General features: G+C 39.4%; 1 protein-coding gene and 1 pseudogene across 4 annotated transcripts in view; both read left to right on the forward strand.

Annotated features, from left to right (window-relative positions):
• The window catches only part of MFSD8 (major facilitator superfamily domain containing 8), a 67,638-nt gene extending 65,564 nt beyond the window's left edge, over positions 1-2,074 (forward strand). For all 4 annotated transcript variants that reach the window (XM_058292383.1, XM_058292399.1, XM_071214750.1 and 1 more), the window contains one exon: positions 1,331-2,074. In XM_058292383.1, the coding sequence (XP_058148366.1) occupies positions 1,331-1,537 (207 nt within the window). In that variant the 3' untranslated portion in view covers positions 1,538-2,074. The remainder of the gene's footprint in view (positions 1-1,330) is intronic.
• A 19,354-nt stretch (positions 2,075-21,428) lies between these two features.
• On the forward strand, positions 21,429-22,668 carry LOC101426163 (aftiphilin-like; annotated as a pseudogene).
• Positions 22,669-27,828: the final 5,160 nt, after the last annotated feature.

The raw sequence follows: 27,828 nt of genomic DNA on the forward strand, positions 1-27,828 counted from the left end.
TGTATATAGCGGAAAATGAAGGTTTCTCTTAGCTTCACCACATGAGAGTGAATTACTATTAACTTCATTTGTCACTTTGAGGACATTTCCTATAAATAAACATACCTGCTCAGGTTTTTTTTAAAAAAAGATAAAATAGATTATATTAAATTTCCTATATTTCTTTTTCCACATCTTGGTTATTTTAACTTAATATGCCATAGTCTTCTTTATATGTCAGTGCATATAGATTTTTTTTTCTTATAATAAGATCTCATTCCACTGTAGACCTTATCTTTTAAACAGCTGCTTAACATTTGTTCATTAGATATAACAATTTACTTAATCCACCATTGACAGACACTTAAGTTGTTTTCAATTTGGGGCTATTAAAAGTAATGCTGCACTGAATGGATAGATTGAATGGGTTATAGTTTTGGATACAGTAGTTGTTGGAGTGGCATTGTGGTAGAGTGGAATCAGCTAAACATAGCTTCTAATCTGTTGGAAAAGTTACCTAAAGTTTCTGAGCTTCAGCTTCATATTTGTTAATTGGGGATCACACCTCTCATAGACACTGCTGGAAATGATAGAAACAATAGATGTATAACACCTGACTCAGTGTCTAGAACACAGCAGGTACAAAGTAAAGTTTAGCTTTAAAAGTTATAATTAACGAGTTATATTATTCCCATGACATTGAAGTAGTATCTCTACATTCCTTTTATTTTTCCTAAAGTTTATTGTTCGTTATTTGTTATACTTACTGAGTGGTACTTTATATTTAATTTGAAAAGCAGATGAGGAATCCATTTAATATTTCTTCTCTTGCTTAAAAAGTAAGTTACTTTGTATTTATATATCCCTCACTTGATCTGCCTCTCCTGATAAGCTTTAGGCTGACTAGCTAATTATATATCAAACTTAAACGTTTCTTCAATTTCTGAGAATATAATATCATATTTTATAAAACGTTAAATTAGAAATTTGTTCTTAAAATGATGTACATTACAAGATAAATTTTATTAAACAACAAATTTGCAGTGAACATCAGTAGAAAAGAGAAAATCAAATTTCAGAAGGCAAGTAAAATTCTAGCTTTGTCAGAGTTCATGAAAATAAATGCCTTAAGTAATTTGGTTTCTTAAAGGCATGCCTAAATTAATTTCTAGGGGAATAAAGAGAATAGAATAGCAAAACAAAACAAACAAACAAAAATTAAGGAACTCTGGCTGAATTTAAAAAGTGATTCTTATAAGTCTGCTGTAGTTTGGTAATAGCACTATCATCCTTGTTTTGTAAATAACTAAACCTGACATCTATCTACTTGTTCCCTACCCCACCCCCACAGGGTGTGTACATGGGCTGGTTAACAGCTTCTGGAAGTGGGGCACGCATCCTGGGACCCGTGTTCATCAGCCAAGTGTACACTTATTGGGGACCACGATGGGCATTCAGCCTTGTGTGTGGAGTAGTGGTACTTGCCATCACACTTCTGGGAGTGGTTTACAGAAGACTCATTGCTTTCTCTCTAAGACATGGGAGGATTCAAGAGTAAACCAACTAAGACTGTGATAGAAAATATTTATTGCATGGGACTTCCTAGACTAAGGTTCTGGTAGAAAGTTGCTGTGAACCAATCTCCAAATGCCAGACTGCAGATATTGCATATTTTTAATAACAAGAACTTTTATTAAATAACAGAGAAATTCTGCATGTAATGGTGAATAACAGAATAATATGCCAACATTCTGGATCTTAATTTCCTTACTTTCCAAATGAAATATTCTTCTTATAATACCTTTTTGGGATTATATGAACTAATGAGTGAATGGACAATGGTCTATAAATGTGAAGTTGTACACTTAATACAAACTGCAGAGGAGTCTTTAAAATAATGAGAGGATATCTATACAATAGAACCATAAGGAGAGTTCTGTAAGTTCCATATGGAGAATTATGAGCTGGCTATAATAGAATGCAGTTATAAAAATTGTTTACTTTTTATGGATATCTACTTTTTATTTATAAAATGTTCATTTTCTATTATTATCAGGTTTCCTTATGAAATAAAAATCATGGCCTTTAAATTTTCCTTAATTGCCTGTCATCCTCTTTAAGTCCTTATTCTAATACTATACCTTCTATCTTATTTTAGTTCAGGACTCACTAAGTAACCCCTAAGTTAATATATGAGTAAGAATAATGCTAATATTGAACAGTTTAAGAAGATTAAGGCATGAAGATGAATGTCGTAGTGTGTCAGGCTGCTATGCCAGATACCACAGAGTGGGTTGGCTAAACAACAGGAATTTATTATCTCATGGTTTTGGAGGCTAGAATGCTTGCTTCCTCCTAAATTTGGTAGTGTTCTGGTGCTGGTTTGCCGTACTCCTTGGTGTTCCTTGGCTTTCCTGTCACATAGCTATATTCTCCCCATTCTCTTCCAAGTTCCTGCTGACTTCTTTCTCCCTTTGGTCTTCTCCATATAAGGCTTTCAGTAATCCAGAATAAGACCCTCCCTGGTTCACTTCATCACAGTTTACATAAAAACAACATCTTCAAAAGGACCTCTTTACAATGGGTTCACACCCACAAGGGTGTGGGTTAAGATTAAGGTAAATGTGGGGGCAAGAGAGGAGTTTCTGAGAGTACACGAGGATGAATATAAAACATGTAATATTACATCAAAAACATATAGGGGACGACAGACTAATAATGTAAACCATAATGCAAAACATAGGATAACTAAAAAATTTAGGAAACTGTACATCCTAAAGTATGGACCACATTATAAGCACAGAGGTCACCTTGTTTGAAAGCTATTGTTTCGGAATCTGTACATCAGTTTCAGGAAATATGATATGAATAAGTTAAAAGATTATCGCTGTGGAAGGGAAGAGGTTTTATGGTGGATCTGTGGGAGTACTGTATATTGTATATATGAATTACTGTGATCTAAGACTCTTGTGAAGAGAAGCGCAATAATTAGAAAAAAAAAGAAAAGAAAAAGATAGGATGTAGAAATTTTTCTAAATCAATATGTACTCTAGATCTAACCCTTAAACTCATCGCTATATTCCATTTTACTAGTAAGGGAAACTGACATTATGTTGGGATTCACTTTACAGGAAGTTTTGGATCACAGAGTGGTTCAACAATGGCAGCGGAGGAATACTGATATGGGATGTTATTGACAGGCTATATATGGTTGACAGGGAGTTATACAGGGCATATGTCCAGGGTACATGGTAATGTTTAGATATACTCATAGTGGAAACAATTAAAAACAACAGCTGGGGGGGTACTGGGTTCCTGGCCGGGGGGTCTCTGTCGTGGTCCCTGGGGGAGCAGCAGCAGTCCCCCAGGTGCAACAGTAAGAACCAGGAAGGAATGAGGGCCCAACAGTGGGCTCCTGGTACTAATGGCTATGCTTGTGAGCCTATACACCTGCAATAAGAACAAGGCCTAGAGTAGCATTGTGCCTGGGAGTTTCCTCCTGACAGCCTTCATGTTACTCAAATGTGGCCACTCTCAAAGCCAAACTCAGCATGTAGATGCGGTGCATTCCCCCCAGCATGGGACATGACACCCGGGGATGAGCCTCCCTGGCACCGAGGGATCACTACCACATACCAGCTGAAGATGCAACTAGAAAATGACCTTGAATTAAAGGTTCAATGCGGATCAGCAGAATATCCCTGTCTATATATAATAACATGACTTCAAAATGCTGTTTGGGGAAACGGACTTTGGCCCAGTGGTTAGGGCGTCCGTCTACCATATGGGAGGTCCGTGGTTCAAACCCCGGGCCTCCTCGACCCGTGTGGAGCTGGCCATGCGCAGCGCTGATGCGCGCAAGGAGTGCCATGCCACGCAAGGGTGTCCCCCGCGTGGGGGAGCCCCCACGCGCAAGGAGTGCGCCCGTGAGGAAAGCCGCCCAGCGTGAAAAGAAAGTGAAGCCTGCCCAGGAATGGCGCCGCCCACACTTCCCGTGCCGCTGACGACAACAGAAGCGGACAAACAAGACGCAGCAAACAGACACCAAGAACAGACAACCAGGGGAGGGGGGGAAATTAAATAAATAAATAAATCTTAAAAAAAAAAAAATGCTGTTTGACCTAATGTAAGGGGGAAATGGAAAGGAGAAATGAGTTTATAAGGCTATGAGTCTCTAAAAAAGAGTCTGGAGGTTGTCAGAAGGAATGCCCTTATGCACAACTGAGCAGAGTCTAAGAGACAGATAAAGTAGATACAACCCCAGGTATTGGTTCTTTTGAGGGATAAAGAGACCCACGGGTTCTATGGTCATGGCAGATGGGGTTCACTGCCATGGCAGATGGCCCTTCTTTGGAGCTGGTGTTTCTGTGTGATGGAACTGGACTCAGAGGGGATCTCTTTTCACAAGACTTGCATGCTACTTTACTGGAAGTGTAGTTGGTGCTGGGGTTTAAGATATATTTAGGGGATTTGAATCTCTGGACTGACAATATGATACCCAGGCCCAGAGCCTCAAGAGACTTCAGCTCCTACACTCTGATTTATTGTACTTACCCCAGTCAGCTAACATGGAGTTGAAGAAGGTCACCCACCACACCATGGAGCCTAGACTGTCTACAACTGAAAGCAGGAGGAGTGCATCCAGTATCCATGTGGAATCTAAGCCCCCACTTGACATAGATGTGCAATGGACACAACCAATCCAATGTCCACAGAGAAAATGTGGCATTGGTGTGGGAAGGGTGGCCATGGTGGCTGCTGGGTGCGGGGAATGGGAGGAAGAGATGAGATGGGGAGGCATTTTCGGGACGTGGAGTTGTCCTGGGTGGTGCTTCACCGTCAATTATGGGACATTGTAGATCCCCCCAGGGCCCACTGGATGGAACGTGGGAGAGTGTGGGCTATGATGTGGACCACTGACTATGGGGTGCAGTGATGCTCAGAGATGTACTTACCAGGTGCAATGGATGTGTCATGATGATGGGAGAGAGTGTTGCTGTGGGGGGAGTGGGGGATGGGGCGGTGGGGTTGAATGGGACCTCATATTTTTTGAATGTAATATTTTTTAAAAATTTAAAAAATTAAGAACGTCTAAATTGGAATACATAATTCAGTGTACCACAGTGAATTTCACTGTCTTAGTAGGTTTCACTACTTTTTTTCTTTCAAGTGCTAATAATTCACTTTAGAAACATGAACCAGGTTTGTATTATTGCATGTATATACTGAATCGCAAATGATTTATTAAAATTATTGGGATTTTTCAACTCCCTTAAATTCTGCAGAAACTTTTAATTAGTTCACTTTCCTTGTTTCTCAATAGTGGCAGGAAGGAACACAACAGTTCAATCTTTATCTGTATAGGTACTCAACTATGGTGGAATTTTAGCTGGATTTTACATTTGGATGGGATATGATAGTCTCAATCCAGTCAGGCAAATGGTTTTAATCTAACAGTTTACTAAATCTACCTAAAGTCTGACAGTTAACTGAATTTACTTGATGTGGGCTAAATGACATTTTTTATGTATGCATTTCTAAATCTAAGTTGAATACTGATAAAATGAACTGGTATGGAGCTATGTCTATGAGTAATCAATATTATAAAAAATGAAAAAATATTTCTAATATTTTTCCAAAGGTTTCCTAGTCTAGGTTACAAATATTTGCAAATATGAGAATAAATGCTATAATCTGCACTTTATACTAAATATTTGCTGTGCACTTAAACCCAATTACTTCATCGCTCATAAACAGAATCCGACAGAAACCATCCTTGATTATATTTTGGATTTTTTCATTCTTCTCCAACTCCTAAAGCAAGACTTTGCTTCAGTTAGATTTATCAGAATTGTAACCAGGTTTCTACTGTTCAGGCAAGTCCTGGGATCCCTCTTACCTGATATTCTCCTGCTCCCTCCTCTGTCTTACATTCTTTGGGTCACTGATAATCCTAAAGAATAAATTCCACCCAGGCTTGGTATAACTTGCATGACAGGAATAACAATAATGGTAACGATGAAAATGATAAATAACAAACATTTATAAAGTTCTTTTCATATTCCAGATAATGGGAAATATATCATTTAATTTTTACAGCAGTCTTATAGGGTGAAAATAGGATTGTGATTCCCATTTCACAGATGCAGGTACAGAGAAGTTAAGGAACTTGTCTTCAGAGTCCACAGTCTAACCATTATATTTTTCATATTGAGGAAAATAGCGTAGAAAGTAGCAGTAGCAGTTAATTAATTGCAAAACTAAATTACCTATGTCAGTGGCTCCCATTAGCAGAAATATTTGAGAAACATAATTTTTAGCCCACTGAGTCAGGTTTTTAATCTCAGAGTGTTTAGCCTGTTTCCAGGTGAGAATGTGACATAGTGAAGTTAACCAACTTCTAAAGATTTAATATTGAATAAAATTCAGATGAACCTTGCAAAATTGACTCAACTTTCTTCTCTGGGGGAAGGAGCACAAGCATAGATAATACCCATGCACATGTTAGCACAAAGAAGACTAGGGAAGGGACATAGGATTGGGGAGAGAGCAGGAATTTAAAGTTTGAGGAAAAAAATCACCCAATTGAGAGACATATTGAGTTGAAATAGAAAAAAGATGATAGGAGATGCTAAAGTGTGGGAAGAAAATGCTAAAAATAGAGTTGTTTGGTTTTGTTGTTGTTTTTAATATGTTTTTAAAAACCTAAACTTGAGACAAATAAGTACTTTTCATATTTTGAAGGGATTTTTAACTTCACAAAAAGTACCTCCATGCTTCCTTGCAAAACTTGACTACATTTAAAATAAACTCTGATTCACATAAAATTTTCTCTTGCATAAAGTGAAATAAATTTGTATGTAATTATTTTTTTAATTTTGAAGGGGAATAACTACTTATCTGCATCTCTTCAAGAATAAATTTATTTTAAGAAGAAATGTCGTATGCCACTTTTATTAACTATTGCAGACTTATTTATAACTCAGTCTATTTTACTTTGTGAATGTACATATTCTAATAAACAAGATAATTGTAGCAGTTTAATATTATTTATAAATTCCAGAAATAGATATTGGATTATGTTTGTAAACTTGTCTGTTCCTCTGGGCATGCTTAAATTTTGATTAGGGCTTTAATTGGGCCACATCAGTAGGAGTTTGAGTCCCTGTCCCCTTGGTGAATGGGGACTCATGGAGAGAACACAAGGCAGAGCAGAGAATTGGAGTTTTGAGCTGGAGCCCTGGGAAGTAAACACAGGAGAAGAACACAGAGGAGTAGAGACAGTTCGGTAGAAATGGCAGAGGCCCTGGGAAGAGAGGTAAGCCTAATAGCCTATAGCTGCAGCTGAGCACAGGGAGGAACAAGCCCTGGGATAGAGATGAGATTTCTCTCAGCCTACGTACGGCTAATATTGGAAGAAGCTGGGACCACAGAGCCATAAGAGGAAGAGGAAGCCTGAACCCTTGCAGACTTCAGCAGTCATCTTGCTCCAACACGTGACAAAAGACTTTGGTGAGGGAAGTAACTTATGTGTTGTGGCCTGGTAACTGTAAGCTCCTACCCCAAATAAATACCCTTTATAAAAGCCAACAGATTTCTGGTATTTTGCATCAGCACGCTTTGGCTGACTAATACAATAATTATGTATGTGTATCTTAAAACTTTATTCATTCAAACTGTGAATACAAATTTAAGGAGCTTTGCCTGTGTGCCAATCACCATGTAATTATAAGGGACAGAGCAGTAAACAAAGTACACAGAGCCCCTGCGTTCAAGGGGTTTACTGGCAAGAAAGGCAAACATTAATCAGGTAATTACAGGATATTGTAATTGAGGGAAATGCTATGAAAGGGAAGTATCGAGAGCTATGAGGGGGAATAACAGGGAACCTTAGGTAAACAGAAAAGTTAGGGCAAGTTTCTCCAAGGAAGTAATGATTAACTAAGAACCTGATGGAAGAGACTGATTTGGATTAATGAAGAGTGGGGCAAGAGCATTACAGGCAGAAGGAATGCAGTTGGGAAGAACTTGGGTTTTCAAGTCATTGAAAATAGGCCTAAAGTGCTAGAGAATGATGAGTAAGAAGAGTGATATTAGTCTATAGAGGGACAATGCAAAGCCTTGTAGGCCACAAGTATTAGGACTTCTTCAATGGCAAGTAAGAGTTAGGTTAGCTTTAGGCCTGGTTAGAGCTAGGAGTCCAAATAATATAAGCATTTAGGGCTAGAAATTCCCCTCTCAGCACTGCTTTCACCGTGTACCATAAGTTTGTTTGTTGTGGGTTTTTAAAGTATATTTTTATTTCAGAAGTTGTGAACTTACAAAACAATCATGCACATGTGTAGAATTCCCATACAGCAACCCTTCATCAACACACCACCCTGTTGTGTATGGTCATTGTTACAGATTATAAGATCGTGAGACTATATCCCATAAGTTTTGATGTGTATTCATTTGTCTCAAAATGTTTACTGATTTCCCTGTAATATCTTCTTTGACCACCTGATTAAAGAGTGTGTTATTTAACTTCCATGTATTTGTGAATTTCAAGTTCTCTGCCTGTTATTGATTTCCAGCTTTATTCCATTATAGTCAGAGAAGATGCTTTATATAATTTCAATCTTTTTAAAATTTACTGAGACTTGTTTTATTACCCAACATGCGTTCGATCCTGGAAATTGAGCCATGTGTATCCTGCTGTTTGGAGTGAAATGTTCTTTGTATATCTGTTAGGTCTAGTTCATTGATTACATTATTCAGGTTCTCTTTTGCCTATTGATTTTCTGTCTAGATATTCTTTCTATTGAGGAGAGTGGTATATTGAAGTCTCTAACTATTATTGTAGAGGCGTCTATTTCTCTCTTTGGTTTTGCTAGTGTTTGCCTCATGTATTTTGGTGCATCATGGTTAGGTGCATAAATATTTATGATTGTTATTTCTTCTGGGTGAATTGGCCCTTTTACTAATATAGCATCCCTCTTTGTCTCTTATAATAGCTTTGACTTAAAGTCTTTTTTCGCTGATATTCGTATAGCTACCTCAGCTCTTTTTTGGTTACTATTTGCATGGAATCTCTTTTTCCAGCCTTTCACTTTCAACCTATTAGTGTCTTTGGGTCTAAAGTGTGTCACTTGGGAAGCGGATTTGGTTCAACGGATAGGGCATCCGCCTACCACATGGGAGGTCCAGGTTCAAACCCAGGGCCTCCTGGCCCATGTGGTGAGCTGGCCCACGTGCAGTGCTGATGTGCACAAGGAGTATCGTGCCATGCAGGGGAGTCCCCTGCGTAGGGGAGCCCCACACGCAAGGACCTGTAAGGAGAGCAGCCCAGCATGAAAGAAGTGCAGCCTGCCCAGGGGTGGTGCCGCACACACGGAGAGCTGATGCAGTAAGATGACACAACAAAAGAGACACAGAATCCAGGTGCCGCTGACAAGAATACAAGTGGATATAGAAGAACACAGAGTGAACAGACACAGAAAGCAGACAACTGGGGGTGGGGGGAGGGGTGGCCAGGGAAGGGAGAGAAATAAAAAAATAAAATAAAAAACAAAGTGTGTCTCTTGTAAACAATATAGAGTTGGATCTTTATCCTCTACCAATCTGTGTCTTTTAATTGGGGAATTTAATCATTAACAGTCAGTGTTATAACTGTAAACACAGTAATTCAGCCATTTTTTCCTTTGTTTTTTTTATGTCTTTTTTTTTTTTTTTTTTTTTTTTTGCTCTCTTTTTTCCTTTATTACAACCTTCTTTTCTGTATAGTAGTTCTTTTGGTATGTATATGATGAATCCCTGTTTCTGTATATGTGTGTATATATATATTTTCCTATCTGTTTGCATCATCATCTTTTTGATGCATTGCTTTGCCAGGCAGGGGCCTGCACCTCTCTGCATCACACAGGTTTGGGACACCTTTTTTCTTTTTTTTTACCAGGAGGTACCAGGGATCGAACCTGGGTCCTCCATATGGTAAAGAGGAGCTCAGTTACTTGAGCCAGAGCCACTTCCCTGTTTCTGTATATTTTTAAATACTTTGTTTACCCTGGGGTTTATATTATACAACCTACATCGATAACCTACTACTTTGAAAAGATAACTTAGCTTCAATAGCATACATGTTCTCTGCTCCCCTATCCCTCTGTTTCCCCTCGTTATCTTGGTTTTTATCCCAGTTTACCACTTCATATTTTGCATAAAGGAAATATGCCTTTTTCTTGTTCAGTTGTATTCTGACTCTTACAGGAATTAAAGAGTAGAGTTGTATATTGAAAATACAGTACTATTGGGTTTTGCTTTTAGTTTACCTTATTAAAGATCTCCCATTTCTTCACACTATTCCAAACAACTCTCTCTTGTCTTTTCCTTTCAACCTGCAGAACTCCCTTTAGTAGTTCTTGTAGGGCAGATCTTTTGTTAGCACACTCTCTCAGTTTGTTTATTTGTGAATGTTTTGAATGTTCCCTCCCTTCTGAAAGATAGTTTTTCCAGATAAAGAAATTCTGGTTGATAGTTTTTCTCTTTCAATACCTTAAATATCTCATACCACTGCCTTCTCACCTCCATGGTTTTTGATGAGAAATTGGCATTTAGTCCTATTGAGGATCCTTTGTATGTTACAAATCACTTTTCTCTTGCTGCCTTCAAAACTTTCTCTCTATTTTTGACATTTGACATTCTGTTTAGTGTGTGCCTCAAACTAGGTCAAGTAGGATTTATTATGTTCGGAATACCCTGTGCTTCTTGGGCATGTATATTTATGTCTTTCATAAGAGTAGGCTAATTTTTGGCCATTATTTTCTCAAATATTCTTTCTGTTCATTTCACTTTTCCTCTCCTTATGGAACACTCATGACTCATATGTTTGCATGCTTTCTGCTGTCACTCAAATCCCTGACACACTGCTCAATTTTAAAAATTCTTTTCTCTTTGTGTTCTGACCAGGATTTCAATTGTTCTGTCTAATAGTTCTCTGATTCTTTTTTCTGCCTGGTGAAATATGCTGTTGTATGCCTCTAGTGTCTTTTCAGTCTCTATTATTGTGCCATTCATCCCCATAATTTTTTTTGTTTTTTGTTTTTTTTTTTTTTCTCATCTGCTTGTTGGTTTTGCTCGTTTTCTGTCTGTGTTTTCTTAAGAAGCACTGGGAACTGAACCCAGGACCTCCCATGTAGGAGGTGGGTGCTCAACAGCTTGAATCACTTCCACTCTCATTTTTCTTTTTATACTTTCAAATTCTGCTTTGTGGTTATACATTATCTTCTTAATATCCTGTATCTCTTTATCCACATTTTCCTTTGTCTCCTTGAATTGTTTTAGGAGATTGGTTTGAGGTTAATTAGTTCTAAGGTCTGAGTCTCCTCTTAAGTTTTAATTTGTTCCCTGACTGAGCCATATCTTCCCATTTCTTGGTATGGCTTATAAATTTTGCTGATGTTTGGGCATCACATTATCTTGATAAGTTAACTCTAAAAGTTAGTTTTTCCCTCTTGTCTAGGGTTTTATTTTTAATTGGTTTTGTGTTAAGGCTCTTTTTGATGCTTAGTCCAAGTTACTCTGGCCCTTTAGAGCAGTCTGTACTTGACTGTTATGATTTTCTCAGCACCTCTTCATCTGATTCTTCTATGGATATGCAGTACAATTTTTAAGATTGCACCTTTTGTGTAATTCTTTCACCTCCAGGAGAAAGCTTCCTTTCCTCTCTTCCAGTTCTCTGGGAATCTTGATCTGTTCTGTTTCTTTTGGGCAGAATTTTCTTCCCAGCTCCTTTGACTTGTTTAAACTCTCTCCCTAACTCAGTGCTCCTTTTTCTTACACTTCTCAGTTCTCGGACCTGTCCTGTTGTACAAAAGTTAAGCACACCTCCCCCATCCCCACCCATTTTTTTTTTCTGTGAGACTTTCTGCCTCCAATTTCATTCCCATTAGGGTATTTTAACCCAGTATGCCAGATGGGTTTAATCCTGAAGGGTGGGTTAATTAAGAAAGTCCATTTTGCAATTTGGTGGTAAAGCCAACTGAGGTGAGGAGCCCCCGCTTCTCTAGACAGGGGGCTCGGGGTGGGGAGGCGCAGGCGTGAGAGGACTCACAGTGGCTCGAAGGACAACTGCGGAGACGAGGCGGATGGCGCAGGTCTACTTTATTGAGGAAGTACAAGCAGTTTTATAGAGTATGAAGAGAGGGGATTGGAGGAGAGTGATTGGGTTCTGATAGGCTAGATTAGCTGTAGTTACCTTATAAGGGCATAGAAGCAGAACTCGTCTACTAGGCTGGTCAGTAGTTACTAGGGAGAGCTTAAATTTGAGAGGGCTGAGCTGGGTAGCTCGCTGATAGGTGGAAGAGAACAGGCGTGTCTTTACGAGGTAGGAGGCCCTGAGATTGGCCCAGACGGAGGTGGTGTGAGGGGGCTTGTGTGAGTTTCCCCTGCGGGGAGGCGTAGGTGCATACCTCGTCCCGAGGGGCCAACCAAGGGAGGCGTATTTCATGCCTCAGACCTCGGAGGCGGCCAGTTCTGAGAGCCAAACTTTTGCATGCTTGCCCTCAGCCAACAAAAAGTGAATTGGGTGTGTGCACCTCTTGCCAACAGTTCTGCTGCAGTTTCTTTTTTCATTTCCAGGTGGTGCTTTTGTATACAGCACAACTTGTGTTCTGTGCTGGGTCTCAGTGGACGTGGATCCCTGTGCTTGGATATGCTTGGGTATGCTGTGAGTAGCTCTATAGTATGCATTCACGGCAGGAGGGACCTGGACCGTACTGCCTCTGTGCACCTCCCTAGCTGCATCAGGCCAAGTGAGGGGGAGGGATGCAGACTGGCATGTACGAGAAAGAAATTTCCTACTTGATCTTGAAAATTATTTCTTTTTCTTGGATTTAGTGTTTGTGGAGTCCTTCTCCAGACTCCAGAGTTCTAAGCAAGTGGGATTTGTCCTTTAATTAGCTAATTCAGAGTGGAGCCTTTTCCAGGGAATGTCTTTTATTTTTTTCAGATTTTTTTTTTTTTTACTTCTCTCCCCTTCCCCGCCCCCACCCCCCAGTTGTCTGCTGTCTGTGTTCATTTGCTGTGTGTTCTTTCTGGGTCTGCTTGTATCCTTGTCAGTGGCACCCAGAATCTGTGTCTCATTTTGTTGTGTCATCTTGCTGCATCAGCTCTCCGTGCATGCGGCACCATTCCTGGGCAGGCTGCACTTTCTTTCATGCTGGGCGACTCTCCTTACGGGGCGCATTCCTTGCGTGTGGGGCTTCCCTATGTGGGGGACACCCCTGTGTGGCAGGGCACTCCTTACGCACATCACTGCACGTGGGCCAGCTCCACACGGGTCAAAGAGGCCCTGGGTTTGAACCTTGGACCTCCCATGTGGTAGGCAGATGCCCTATCATTTGGGCCAAATCCACTTCCAGAGGGTGTCTTATGTTGCCATGTTGATAACATCCCTGGTGTTTGTTCTTAAATAACTCAATTAGGGCAAGGAAATGAATTTAATATTGATGAAACAAGACTAATGACTTGATCATTTTTTAAGCTAAGTGATTAGTATATGGAGATTGAGTATACTGTTCTGTTTTTGTATATGTTTGAAGTTTTCTGAATTAAAATTAAAAACCATGCTATTTAACAATCCTTGAGTCATAGGGGAAATACAGACTGAAATTTCATAATGTATAATAGGATACAGGTAAAACAAATATATGAGGAAATTAATTGCAATACATATATAAATATAATGAATGTTGAAAATAATTATATATGTAGCTCCAAAAGTTAAAGAAAAACAAACTACACTGAAAGAAAGTAGAAGGTCTGAATTAATGAAGACAGAGCAGAAATTGCTGAGTTAGAAGACAGAATAAGTGTAAACACATTTAGTTTTTCCTCAAAAAGACTAAAACTCTTCTCCCCAGTGTGGGACATGACTCCTGGGGTTGAACCTCCCTGGTCCCAGGGGATTATTATCAAGTGCCAACTAGCGATGCATTTGGAAAAAGACCTTGCCCAAAAGGGGGAAATATTAAATACAAATGAGTTTCTATGACTAAGAGATTTCAAAGTGAATTGGAAGATCAGGATCTCCCAAAGTGAGCAGGATCTCATTGACTGCCACAGTAAACAGTGCCTCAAGCAGGGGAGCTCCTGAGGGCTCTAGAGACATATAGATGCTATAGGCAGGGCAGACAATCTCAGGAATTTGGCACCCTGTCAGTGGGCCTTACTTTGGAATATATGTTAACCTATTTCCCCAGTGTAACAGTGTTAGACTCACTTATAATTTTCCTACACATGGCTCTCTGCCCCTTTTATTTGAACCTATAATTAGCACAATACTTGTTAAATATATGTCCAAATATATGTTAAAGACTTAAATCTTTGGTTTGTTCATATGCCAGTTGGGTCCTGAATCTCAGCAGGGTTGCAACATCTACTCTCCAGTTTGTTGGTCTCACCCAGGACAACTAACAAAAGTATGATGATGAACAATGCCTATCCCAAAAAACAGAATATCTACAACTGCAAGCAAGACAGTTCCATATATCTGCCTCATGGGACCAAGCCCCCTCTCAATCAGAAGCAGAGTGGGGATCACTATCCCAGAATCCTCATGATTGAGGAATGAACAAACCATAACAGGGGAATGCAACTATAGACTAAAGTAGACGTATTCTAATAATGGAATAATTTGTATCATCAATGTAAAGGCAGTGGTCACCAGGTATTCTGAAGGGAGGGAGAGGAAACAATGGATGGAACATGGGAGCATTTTTGGGACATTGGAATTGTCCTGTATGACATTGCAATGACAGATACAGGCCATTATACATTTTGTTAAAACCTAAAAAATTGTGCGGGACAAAGTGTAAACTAAAATGTAAACTATAGCCCATGGTTAATAGCTATGCTTTAGTGTATGTTCGTCAATTGTAACAAATGTACCACACTAATGAAGATGTTGTTAATGGGGTTTATGGGAATCCCCTATATTTTTTATGTAACATTTATGTAATCTAAAGCTTCTTTAGGGAAGCAGATGTAGCTCAACTGATAGAGCTTCCACCTACCATATGGGAGGGTCCAGGGTTTGATACCCAGGGCCTCCTGACCATGTGGTGAGCTGGCTCACATGCAGTGCTATCACACACAAGGAGTGCTGTGCCATGCAGGGGCACCCCCACATGGGGTACACTACACACAAGTAGTGTGCCCTACAAGCAGGACCATCCCATGTTAAAAAAGCACAGTCCACCCAGGAGTGGTGCCGCACACATGGAGAGCTGATTCAGCAAGATGATGCAACAAAAAGAGACGCAGTTTCCCATTGCTGCTGAGGGTGCAAACGGACACAGAAGAACACACAGCAAGTGGACACAGAGAGCAGACAATGGGGTGGGGGGGGGAAGGGGAGAAAAATAAATAAAATAAATCTTTAAAAAAAATAAAATAAAATAAACCTTCTTTAAAAATAAAAATAAAATCTGGTTCTTGGAAAATTTCAACAAAATCTGAAACAAAATATATCTTTGCTGGGAAACGGACTTTGGCCCAGTGGTTAGGGCGTCCGTCTACCATATGGGAGGTCCGCGGTTCAAACCCCGGGCCTCCTTGACCCGTGTGGAGCTGGCCATGCGCAGTGCTGATGCGCGCAAGGAGTGCCGTGCCACGCAAGGGTGTCCCCCGCGTGGGGGAGCCCCCACGCGCAAGGAGTGCACCCGTGAGGAAAGCCGCCCAGCGTGAAAAGAAAGTGCAGCCTGCCCAGGAATGGCGCCGCCCACACTTCCCGTGCCGCTGACGACAACAGAAGCGGACAAAGAAACAAAAAGCAGACAAAGAAACAAGACGCAACAAATAGACACCAAGAACAGACAACCAGGGGAGGGGGGAAATTAAATAAATAAATAAATCTTTAAAAAAAACAAAACAAAACAAAACAAAATATATCTTTGCTAACCAAGAAAAAAAGGAGAAAGAACAATTACCCAAATTTAGAAATGAAAAAAGAGAAATAACTTTCAGCACAGAGCAAGATAGCAAGTGGTGTCTGTGAGGGTTCAGCCTCTGTCTTCCTCTTAAGGCTTTGTGGTCCCAGCTTCTTCCAATATCACCTGGGATATCTTGTCTCTCTCCCCCAGCTCATTTCTCTCCAGGCACAGCTGCTCTGGCTGCTCTGTTCTCTCCATAAGATCAGCTGTAGATGATCAGGACTCTCTCTTCCCAGGGCCTCTGCCATGTCTACGGAGCCATCTCTTTTCCTGTGTTCCCTCCTGTGTGTTTACTTCCCAGGGTTCCAACATCAAAACTCCAACTTTCTCCTCTGCCTTGTCACTTTTTCTGTGAACCCTTGCTCAGCAAGGGGGCAGGGACTCATAGTCTTACTGAAGTGGTCCAATCAAAGCCCTAATCATAATTTAATCAAATAAGAGTGAAACCTCTGAAGATAATATAATCTAATATGCCCAGAGGAACAGACCAGTTTACAAACATAATCCAATATCTATTTTTGGAATTCAGAAAAATTATCAAACTGCTACACTAATAGACTCACAGCTGAAAATATACCAATTTTGTAAAATATACCCCAAAGATTGGCAGTCTATTATGCTACTAGCATTACCCATGTGATAATTCTCTGTGTGAGCAATAAAAATCACACACCCTAAAGTGATATTTTAGGAGATTGGGCTAATGTATTTTATAGTGTGCCTTGCATGGGATATTTCTTTTACCTGGCAGACAACCTGTGCTCTAATCATCTGATCTGCAACCAAATGCTTCTTATTGCATGGAAATTGTCTTTATGGTGGTAGGCAGTCTTTCATCCAATCTTGCCTGTTGGTGACTACCACTTTATGATAGCACAGGAGACTTTTCCTTCAGAATCTGAGACTTCTCATTAAAAGGTGGCAAGCATAGGTGACTATATGAAGTAACTCACCCTGGAGATACCTGTTGCCAGAGCTGTTTATTTCCTCAAAATTAAAATTTAGTGCTGAGAGGCCTGGATCACTAGTAGGAGGAGTAGAAACTTTTGTTGATTAGCTTCCAGAAAAAAAAAATGGTTCAAAGTGGCAACACCAGTGAGGATGGTTTGTGCACCCAACCAAGGACCACAGAGCCTCAGCCTGTCAGTCTCGGTACCTCAGAACTGTCCCTTTTTAGTCACCAAATTATTACCTAGCAATAGGCTTGCTGCCCAATCCAGAGACCAATTCTATAACATCAAGATTTTGAGAAAAGAAAGAAAGAGTTTTATTGTAAGGCAGACCAGCAAGAAGACAGGAGTTAAAACTCAAATGTGTTTGCTGCCACGCGCCCTTGCCAGTGCCACCTCATGCATGATGCTCAGCTGAAAAGAAAGGGGTAAATAAAGAGGTCACTATACCATGGCTTGTACAAAGCATATTGCTGCAAATTTACTGGTGGTAAAGCCCCCAGGAAGAAAATGGTGATAAAAGATACTTACAGGAGTGCACTCTCTACTGGAGGGGTGAAGAAACCTCATCATTACATGCCTGGTACTGTGGCACTCTGTGACAATAGATGTTACCAGAAGTCCATTGAACTTCTGATTCACAAACTTCCTTTCCACTGTGTGCAAGAAATTCCTCAGAACTTCAAAACAGATCTACACTTCAGAGCACAGCTATTGGTGTTTTGCAGGAGGCAAGTGAGGTCTATCTGGTTGGTCATTTTGAAGACATCAATCTGTGTGCTACCCATGCCAAACACGTAACAATTATGCCAAAGACATTCAGTTAGCACACCATATATGTGGAGAACATGCTTATGAATTCACTATGATGGGAAACATTTCATTCTCAAAATAATTTTTTTTCTCTTTCCTGTTATTGGTAGTTCTGAACACTAGAGGATGTTTTTTCCCCTTGAATCAGAAGGTACCGAAGTATGATTGTGAATGGAAAAATAGGGGAAAGAAATCATGTATTGGCAGTTTTTCCATTTTCATTTGTACATGAATTTGTAATAGAAATTAAATTTTTGCATGTGAATTTTTAATGTAAATAAAACATTAATGCAAGGCAAAATGTTTTAATGAACAACTTTCAACAGTTCAACTTTAAAACAACTATAAATAAAATGTAAATATTTCTGGACAAAAATCCAACATTTGGATTTTTTATTTTTTTATTTTTTTATTTTTTTTAAGATTTATTTTTATTTATTTATTTATTTAATTCCCCTCCCCTCCCCCGGTTGTCTATTTTCTGTGTCTTTTTGCTGCGTCTTGTTTCTTTGTCTGTTTCTTTGTCCGCTTCTGTTGTCGTCAGCGGCACGGGAAGTGTGGGCGGCGCCATTCCTCGGCAGGCTGCTCCCTCCTTCGCGCTGGGCGGCTCTCCTTATGGGTGCACTCCTTGCGCGTGGGGCTCCCCTACGCGGGGGACACCCCTGTGTAGCACGTCACTCCTTGCACGCATCAGCACTGCGCATGGGCCAGCTCCACACGGGTCAAGGAGGCCCGGGGCTTGAACCGCGGACCTCCCATGTGGTAGACGGACGCCCTAACCACTGGGCCAAAGTCCGTTTCCCTTGGATTTTTTAAAAACAAGTAAATTTCATATTGGTGGCAACTAAATGGTGTTTGTTGTATTTTTATCATACAGCATATTCCATCTATTCACTATACTTTTCTAACTGAAGTTGTCCAACACCCAAGTGCATATTTTAATGTTGCCCGTCTTCAGTGCTGTTCTTGTAAGTTTGCTACTAAAATACATTAAATAAACAAAAAAGAAAAATCTCAAATGTGTTTCCCTGATCTAAGAACTAGAGGAGATAAATAGGATGGAAACAAAGGGAGGAGGAGACATTTACAGGGATTCGATTGACTTTTTCTCCCTGGATATCTGCAGGTATGTATAAAAATGGTTGAAGTATGCAGTGGATCACATCTTATCTCTCCTTTAAAGGACTCCTCACATTTTATTTGCTTCTAATGATTCCTCATTCCCATAATTTTGGTTCTGAGGAGGTGATATTTATTCCTCAGTGTCTCAGGGGCCATTCTAGGCACAAGGTGCAATATGTCTATCTGTGCATCCTTCATCTGTGGCTGAGTTTTGACAGTGGCTAAGTTTAACAGCCGGTAAGACAATCAAAGAAAGTAGTGTTAGTAGTGAGAGGGAAGGAATTTTGATAAGAAGCAGATTTTGGAAAGAATATCTTTTTCCTTTTAGTTACCTATATTAGTCAGCCAAAGGGATGCTGATGCAAAGTAACAGAAATCTGTTGGCTTTTATTAAAGGTAATTATGTGGGGTAAAAGCTTACAGTTACAAGGCCCTAAAGAGTCCAACTCAAGGTTGCTTTCTCACCAAAGTCAGTTGCCATGTGTTGACGAAAAATGGTCTCTTATCTTTGTGAAGGTTCAGCCTTCCCCTCTGGACTTCCTTTTTCTCAGCTGCAGGCCAGCAAAGGGCTTGTGTCTCAGGACTTCCTCACTCTCCTGGCAAAGGGCTCGTTTCTTTCCAGGCCTTTTATATCAGTCTTGGCTGTCTTCCCAAAGCCAGCTGCAACTTTTCAGGTGAGTGGCTCATCTCTCCCCAGGGCCCAGGATGAAAAACGACAGATCGCTCTCTTTCCATGATTTTTTGTGTCCACCAAGGGGATGGAGACTTAACCTGAGACACATCTTACTGATGTGGTTGAAAGAAAGCCCTAATATTAACAGGTAATTTAGTCAAGGGCCCCTCAACTGAATCTAATGTAATCAAAGGGTATCACACCCAGAAGAATCCTTTACAAACATAATCATTCTCTTTTTGGGATTCACAAAAATAATCTCAAACTGTCACACCCTCTAAGAAAATTAAAGGTGGATTCTACCAAATATTTAAGGAAGGAATAGTATGAATTCCACACAAATCCTTCCAGAGAATAAATGAGGAGCAAATACTTCCCAAACTTCCCAAAGCATTTTACACAGTATTATTATCCTGATAACAAAATCAGACCAAAAATTTCAAGAAAGGTGAATTATATACAAATATCCCTCATGAACAGACACAAAAATAAAACAAGCCTCAAAAAATATTAGCAGATTGAATCCAGATAATCTATCTCTGATAATGCATTAGATCAAGTAGGAAATATCCCAGGAATGCAAAGTTGATACAACATTTTAAAATAAATCAATATAATACATCATATCAACAGACTAGAGAAGAAACATATGATCATCTCAATAGGTCCAGAAAATAGATTTGAAAGTATTCAATATCATTCATGATTAGAAAAAAAATAATACTCTCAGTAAATTAGAATTAAAGGGAACTTCCCTAATATGATAAAGTGTGCCTACAAATGTTCTATTTCTTTTTAAAATCAATTTTATTGATATTTATTAATAAAGTATACAGTCTATCCAAAATGTACAATCAATGGTACTTGGTATCACAAAGCTGTGCATTCATCACTTCAATCATTATTAGAGCATTTTCACTATCAATAATAATAATAAAGATAAAAAGCAAAAAACAGACAAAAATTAAAGTCTATCCCTTAACAATCACTTCTCAATCTCTCTATGCTTCCCCTGCCATACAACTGCTATTCTGTTTCCATTTCTCTAATTTATTTGCATTTATATTTTGTGTAGATGGAATCAAACAATATGCAGTACTTTTGTCTAGTTTCTTTCACTTGGTATATTTCCTTTTTTTACCCTTAATGGAAGATTATTAATATATAACTATATGCTATTCTCCATAATTTGCTTTGGTTGTATTTATGCCTGGTATTATGAATACCATCTTGTAACATTAATGTACATTTGCTCAGTTTCAAAGAAAAACAGTCATATATGCAACATCACCCACATTCATATTTCACATGAGGTTTCACTACGTTATACAGTCCCAGGTTACATTTTTTAGCTTTCCTTCTAAACATATACATGACCTTACACTTTCCCTTTCAACCACTATATCATTTTAGAAATGATACTTATTAGGGACTTTTCCCCTAAGTCCGGGGATGAGGCAAAGAAGTGCCGTACAACTCCCATTCAGCATTGTACTGGAGAGCCGAACCAATACAGCAAGTCAAGAAAAGGAAGTTATAGAAACCGGAAAAGAAATGTAAAGTTCTCTCTTTTCAAACATTATTGTCTATTTAGGACATCTTGAAGAATCTACAAAAACCTTCTAGAACTTATCCGGTCATTTAATAAGGTTGTAGGATACATAGGCAATATAGAAAAATAAATATTATCTATGTAATACGGGTGGAGGCGGTGGCAGCGGCGGAGGAGCGCAGAGGCGGTGGGATGCGGCCCACGGCGCGGGGCACTCGCGGGGCGCGGCGCGGCGCGGCCGCTTGGGGGCGTGGTGAGCAGGGGCCGCCGCCGGCAGCTCCGCGCGGCAGGAGCGGGTTCCCGGGCGCTGAGCCGGGCTTTCGAGGCCGTCCTGGGTGAGCCGCGTGTGATTACTTGAAGGCAGCAGAGCGATGGAGCCGGACGTCGTCGGAACGTACTCCTCCTCCCCACACCGTTGCCGAGGATGACGATGATGATGAATTTAGGGAATTTGGTGGTTTTTCAGAAGTCAGCCCTCTTGGTGTAAGGTTTGTTGATTTTGATAAACCAGATTATATCCGTCCCAAGGGTGAGTTTGCACCTTCACGCCACTTTATGCCAATTCATGATTTCTCAGAAAATGTAGATAGCCTTGCAAGGTTTAAGTCCATTTAAAATGGTAACAAGAAGGACGTCACTGCTGTACTTTCTACTCCTGTGACAGCCTGATGTTTTACTTTCTACCACCAGCAAAGAAATAATTTCAACAAAAACTTTAGATACTTTGACCGATGGCATGGAATGTCCGGATTTAAATAAAATAGTGGAGCAGAGACAGAATATTGGAACACCTTAAAGTTTCTGTACAGGAGATTTTAGAACAAATAGAAATGTCGCTTATCAAAACAGGTGGTTAGAGAGCTGTAATGCTGAAAAGCCTTCTTGTCCGGAGCGTCTAACAAATGGGTTTGCGGTACTGGAAACCGTAACTCCTCAGGGAAAGGATAATCTGGACACTAGCCCGTTCAAAGGGACTAACTCTCTTAGCACTCATAGCACTGAGTATTCTTTAGACTCTGCACCAAGTCCTGCTGAGGAATTTGCACCTTTTGCCACATTTTCCAAAAAGGAAAGGATACAACTGAAAGAAATAGGATGTGCAATTTAAAAAGTTTAAATGATAGAGAAGCAGTAATTATTCAGGAAAATAATAAAATTAACAGTCAATGAACTGAATTCTATAAAAGAAGTTTCTTTGAATTGAAATCTTGATGATAAAGGGCACACTGGTGGAGAGAATCAGGTTTGTGGTTTCAGAAATGAGTGTGGTAACAAAGGTTACGCTATGAAAAACAAGGCCCTGCAACACTGCAACAGGACGGATTTTTAAATGTGTTTAACCAAATGCTTGAAGTTTGATAGACACGGCTGATAATTCAGAAGCCAGTAGGAGAGAACAATATAAAACTGAGGAAACTTAATTTATTTACTTCTAAATGTGCTGAGCTATGCAAGGATTATGTTAAAACTTCTGATGCTGATGATGAAATTGTTTCTTCCAAAGAAGAAATTCTAAAGTTTACTAATCTCCGAAAACAGTATAATACTATATCTACCACTGAACAATTGGAAGACAAAATTTTTAAAATATATATTGCAGCACTGTATTAGTCAGCCAAAGGGGTGCTGATACAAAATACCAGAAATGGGTTGTTTTTTATAAAGGGTATTTATTTGGGGTAGGAGCCTACAGATACCAGGTCATAAAGCATAAGTTACTTCCCTCACCAAAGTCTATTTGGAGCAAGATGGCTCCAATGTCTGCGAGAGTTCAGGCTTGCTGGGTTCCTACGTTCCTGGAGCTTACTTTTCTCTGGGTTCAAGGTTACTTTCTACCCAGGGCTGGCTTCTCTGTCCTCTGTGAGCTTATTTCCTGGGGCTCCAGCTTAAGTCTTCAGCATCAAACTCCAACATCAAAACTCCAACATCAGAAGCCCTCAACTCTGTTCTTTACCATGCCTTTTATCAATCATGCCCAGGTACAGATCAGATTACAAGCATAATCCAATATTTCTTTTTGGAATTCATCAATAATACTAAACTGCTACAAGCACCAAAAAAATTTGATAAATACATAGACGTTAATTTTAATATTATACTGGAGGATCTCTATGCTGAAAACTATAAAAACTAATGAAAGAAATCAAACAAGATAAAAATAAATGGTGGGGGAAACGGACTTGGCCCAGTGGTTAGGGCATCCGTCTACCACATGGGAGGCCCGCGGTTCAAACCCCGGGCCTCCTTGACCCGTGTGGAGCTGGCCCATGCGTAGTGCTGATGCGCACAAGGAGTGCCGTGCCACGCAAGGGTGTCCCCGCATAGGGGAGCCCCACGCGCAAGGAGTGCACCCCGTAAGGAGAGCCGCCCAGAGCGAAAGAAAGTGCAGCCTGCCCCAAAATGGCGCCGCCCACACTTCCCGTGCAGCTGACGACAACAGAAGTGGACAAAGAAACAAGACGCAGCAAATAGACACAGAGAACAGACAACCGGGGAAGGGGCGAGGGGGGGGATTAAATAAATAAATAAATCTTTAAAATAAATAAATAAATAAATGGTGGGAGTGGATGTGGTTCAAGTCTTTAGGGCACCTCCTCCTACATGGGAGGTCCTGGTTTGGTTCCTAGTGCCTCCTAAAAATAAAAAGATGAGCACACAATGAGCAGACAGCAAGTGCAAACAAGGGGGGGGGGGGGTGGGGGTGGATGGAGAAATAAAATAATAAAAATAACTAAAATTTTAAAATAAATGGAGAGGGTAGGATTGGGAATGGAGAGTCAATGCTTGTTGTGTACTGAGTTTCTGTTTGGGATGATGGGCATGTTTGTTTTTGCTTTTTTAAAGATTTATTTATTTTCTCCCTTCCCCTCCTCCCGCCCTGCTGTTTTTGCTGTCTGTGTTGTCTTCTCATTTTCTGTCTTCTAGGATTCAATCCTGCAGACCGCTGATGGGGAGAGAGGTTCCCTGTCAATTGCACCACCTCAGTTCCTGGTTTTTGCTGTGCTTCACCTTGACTCTCCCCTTATCTCTCTTTTTTTATATGTTATCAACTTGCTGCATGACTCACTTGCGTGCGGCACTGGCTCACCACACGGGCACTCACGTGAGCACTGGCTTGCTGCGTGGGCACGCTTTCTCTTCTTTTTCACCAGAAGGCCCCAGGGATCGAACCCAGGTCCTCCCGTATGGTAGGAGGAAGCTCTATCACTTGAGCCACATCCACTTCCCAAGGATATGTTTTGATAATAGGCGGTTGTAATGGTAACACAACACTGTGAATGCAATTAACAAAACTGAATTGTATACTTGAAAGTGGTTAAAATGGGAAAAATGTATATTGTATACATGTCATCACAATAAAATTATTTTTTAAAAAAACATAGAATTGTACAACACAGAGTAAATTCTCATGTAAACTATGGACTTTAATAATAAAATTATAATAATATTGGTTCATCAATTGTAATAAATATACTAATTAATACAAAATACTAACAATAGGGAACTGGGTATGTGTGGTGGGGGTGGTATACTCTCTGCAGATTTTTCTGTAAACCTACCACTGCTAACATAAATTTAAAAAATAAAATAAAATAAAATAAAATAAAATTAGATATATACCATGTTCATGAATTGGAAGACTCCTTCATATTAAGATGCCAACTCCCCCAAACTGATGTGTTAATTCAATAAAATTCCAACTAAAACCCCAGCAGGAAATTTTTTAGGAATCAATAAGGTAATTCTAAAATTTATATGGGATGGAACATGAACCAAAATAGCCAAAACAATTTTAAAAAGAAGAAAATTGGAGGACTCATCCTATCTGATTTTAAGATTTAATATAAACTTACAGTAGACAAAGTATTGGTGAAGTATACACAAAAAGGTCAACAAAATAGTATAGAACTCAGATAGATCTATGCATATTTGATCAATTGATTTTTTACCAAAGTGCAAAGGCAATCAAAGGAGCAAAGGCAATCATTCAACAAATGATGCTAGAACTACTGCATAGTCATTTGCATAAAAAAATGGAGTTACATCCATATCTCACACTTCATACCAAAAATTAGACCTAAATGTAAAAACTTTTCACTCAATTTCTATGAGAAAATCTTTGTGGCTACAGTTAAATAACATTTCATAGGTATGATATCAGACTATAAATTCACTTTTAAAATAAAATAAAAAGATAAATTGGACTTACCAGAAATTTTTTTTAATTCTGGTTTCCAGAAGAATCTGTTAACAGAATGAAAAGTAAAACACTGGATTTGCAAAACACATATCTGACAAAGGACTTGTATCCAGAAATATGAAGAATTCTCAAAATCAGTCATAAAAATCAAACACCCCAATAACAAAATGGGGTAAATATTTGAATTGACACTTTAACAAAGATATATGGATGGCAAATTAGCACCCAAAAAGAGGCTAAACATTAGTCATAAGGAAATGCAAATTAAAACCATAATGAGATACCACTACCTACCTATTAGAAAGGTTAAATAAATAAAAAAATAACAAAACCAAGTGTTGATAAAAATGCAAAGATACTAGAACTCTCAAATACTCCTGAAGGAAATGCAAAAAGTAAAGCCACTTTGGAAACTGATTTGGCAGTTTCTCATAAAGTAAAAAATTACACTCATGTATGACCTAAAAAATACATCCTAGGTATTTACCCAAGAGAAATGAAAACTTAGGTTTACACAAAAACTTGTGTGTGAATGTTTATAGCATCCTTATTCATAAATACCCAAAAACGAGAAACAACCTAAATGTCTTTCAACTAGGGAATGGATAAACAATCTGTGGTACATCCATACAATGGATCGTCAATATAAAGGAAGGAACTACGGACACATGCAGCAACATGGATGCATCTTAAGTACATTAGGCTAAGAGAAAGACAACAGACTCAAACAGCTACAAACTGTATGATTTCATTTATATGATATTATAGAAAAGCAGAATTAAAGTGACAGCCACCAAAAGCACAAACAACAAAACAAAAATAGGTTGGACTTCATCAAAATTTTAAAATTTTGTGCATCAAAACTAATTATCAAGGAAGGGAAACATAGCCTACAGAATGGGAGAAAGTATTTGGAAATCATATCTGATAAGGGTTTAAAATCCAGAATAGAGAAATTCTACAACAACAAAAAGACAAACAACAATTAAAATTAGGCAAAGAACTTTATTAGACATTTCTCCAAAGAAGATTTGTGAATGGCCAATAAACACATGAAAAGATGTTCAACATCATTAGCCATTAGGGAAATGTAAATCCCAAACCACAGTGAGTTAAAACATCACACCAATAGAAAGGTTATTTAAAAATGGAAAATAACTGTTGCTGAGAATGTGGAGAAACTGGAACTCTCATGGTTGCTATTTGGCATGCAAAATGGTGCAGTTATTCTGGAAAAGTTTGATGGTTCCAAAAGTTAAACATAGAACTCCTATATGTAGCAGTTTGATATAGTTATGAATTACAAAAATAGATATTGGATTATGTTTGTAAAACTGGTCTATTACTGGGTGTGATTGAATTATGATTAGGGCTTTGATTGGGCCACGTTTTTAGGGCATTGAGTCCCCATCCCTTGGTGGGTGAGGACTCACAGATGAAAAGCATGGCAAAGGACAGAGTTGGAGCTTTTGATGCAAGAGTTTTTGATGTTGCAGTTTGATGCTAAAGCCTTAAGCTGGAGCCCCAAGAAGTAAGCTCACAGAGGAAAGAGAAGCCAGCCCCAGGAAGAAAGGAAACTTGAGCCCAGGAAGAAGCAAGCCCTGGGAAGAAAGGAACCTTGAACCCAGAGAGAAGCAAGACCCTGGAAGGGAGGAACCCAGGAAGCCTGAACCCTCGCAGCCTTTGGCATCCATCTCGCTCTGACATGTGAAAATACTTTGGTGAGGGAAGTAACTTATGCTTCATGGCCTGGTATCTGTAAGCTCCTACCCCAAAAAAATTCCTTTTATAAAAACCAACCAATTTCTGGTATTTTGCATCAGCACCACTTTGTCTGACTAATACATCATATGACCCAGCAGTTCCATGCCTGGATATATAACCCACAGAAATGAAAATAAGGACTTAGATACCTGTACATCGAAGTTTATAGCAGCATTATTTACAATACTCCAAGTGTAGAAACAACCCACCCATTCTTCCATTGATGAATGGATAAACCAAATGTGTATGGCTATACAACAGAATACTATTCATCCATAAAAAGGAATGACATTCTGATACATGCTACAACATGAACTGTGAGAACATTATACGAAGTGAAATAAACAGACACAAAAGAACAAATATTGTATGATTCCACTTATATTAAAAATATACTTTCATGCTACTTTACTGGAATTGTAGTTGGTGTTGGGGTTTAAGATATAATTAGGGGATTTGAATCTCTGGACTGACAATATGATAGCCAGGCCCTGAGCCTCAACAGACTCCAGCTCCTACAATCGGATTTATTGGACTCACCTCACTCAGCCAAGATGGAGTTGAAGAAGGACAACCACCACACCATGGAGCTTAGAGAGCCTACAACTGAAAGCATGAGGATTGCATCCAGTATCCATGTGGAATCTGAGCCTCCTCTTGACATAGAGGTGCAATGGACACAACCAATCCAAGGTCCACAGAGAAAAGGTGGCATTGGAGTGGGAAAAGTGGACATGGTGGCTGATGGGTATGGGGAATGGCAGGAAGAGATGAGATGTGGAGGTGCCTTTGGGACTTGGAGTTGC

The sequence above is a fragment of the Dasypus novemcinctus genome, chromosome 1, assembly GCF_030445035.2.
Source record: "Dasypus novemcinctus isolate mDasNov1 chromosome 1, mDasNov1.1.hap2, whole genome shotgun sequence".
Lineage (NCBI taxonomy): Eukaryota > Metazoa > Chordata > Mammalia > Cingulata > Dasypodidae > Dasypus > Dasypus novemcinctus.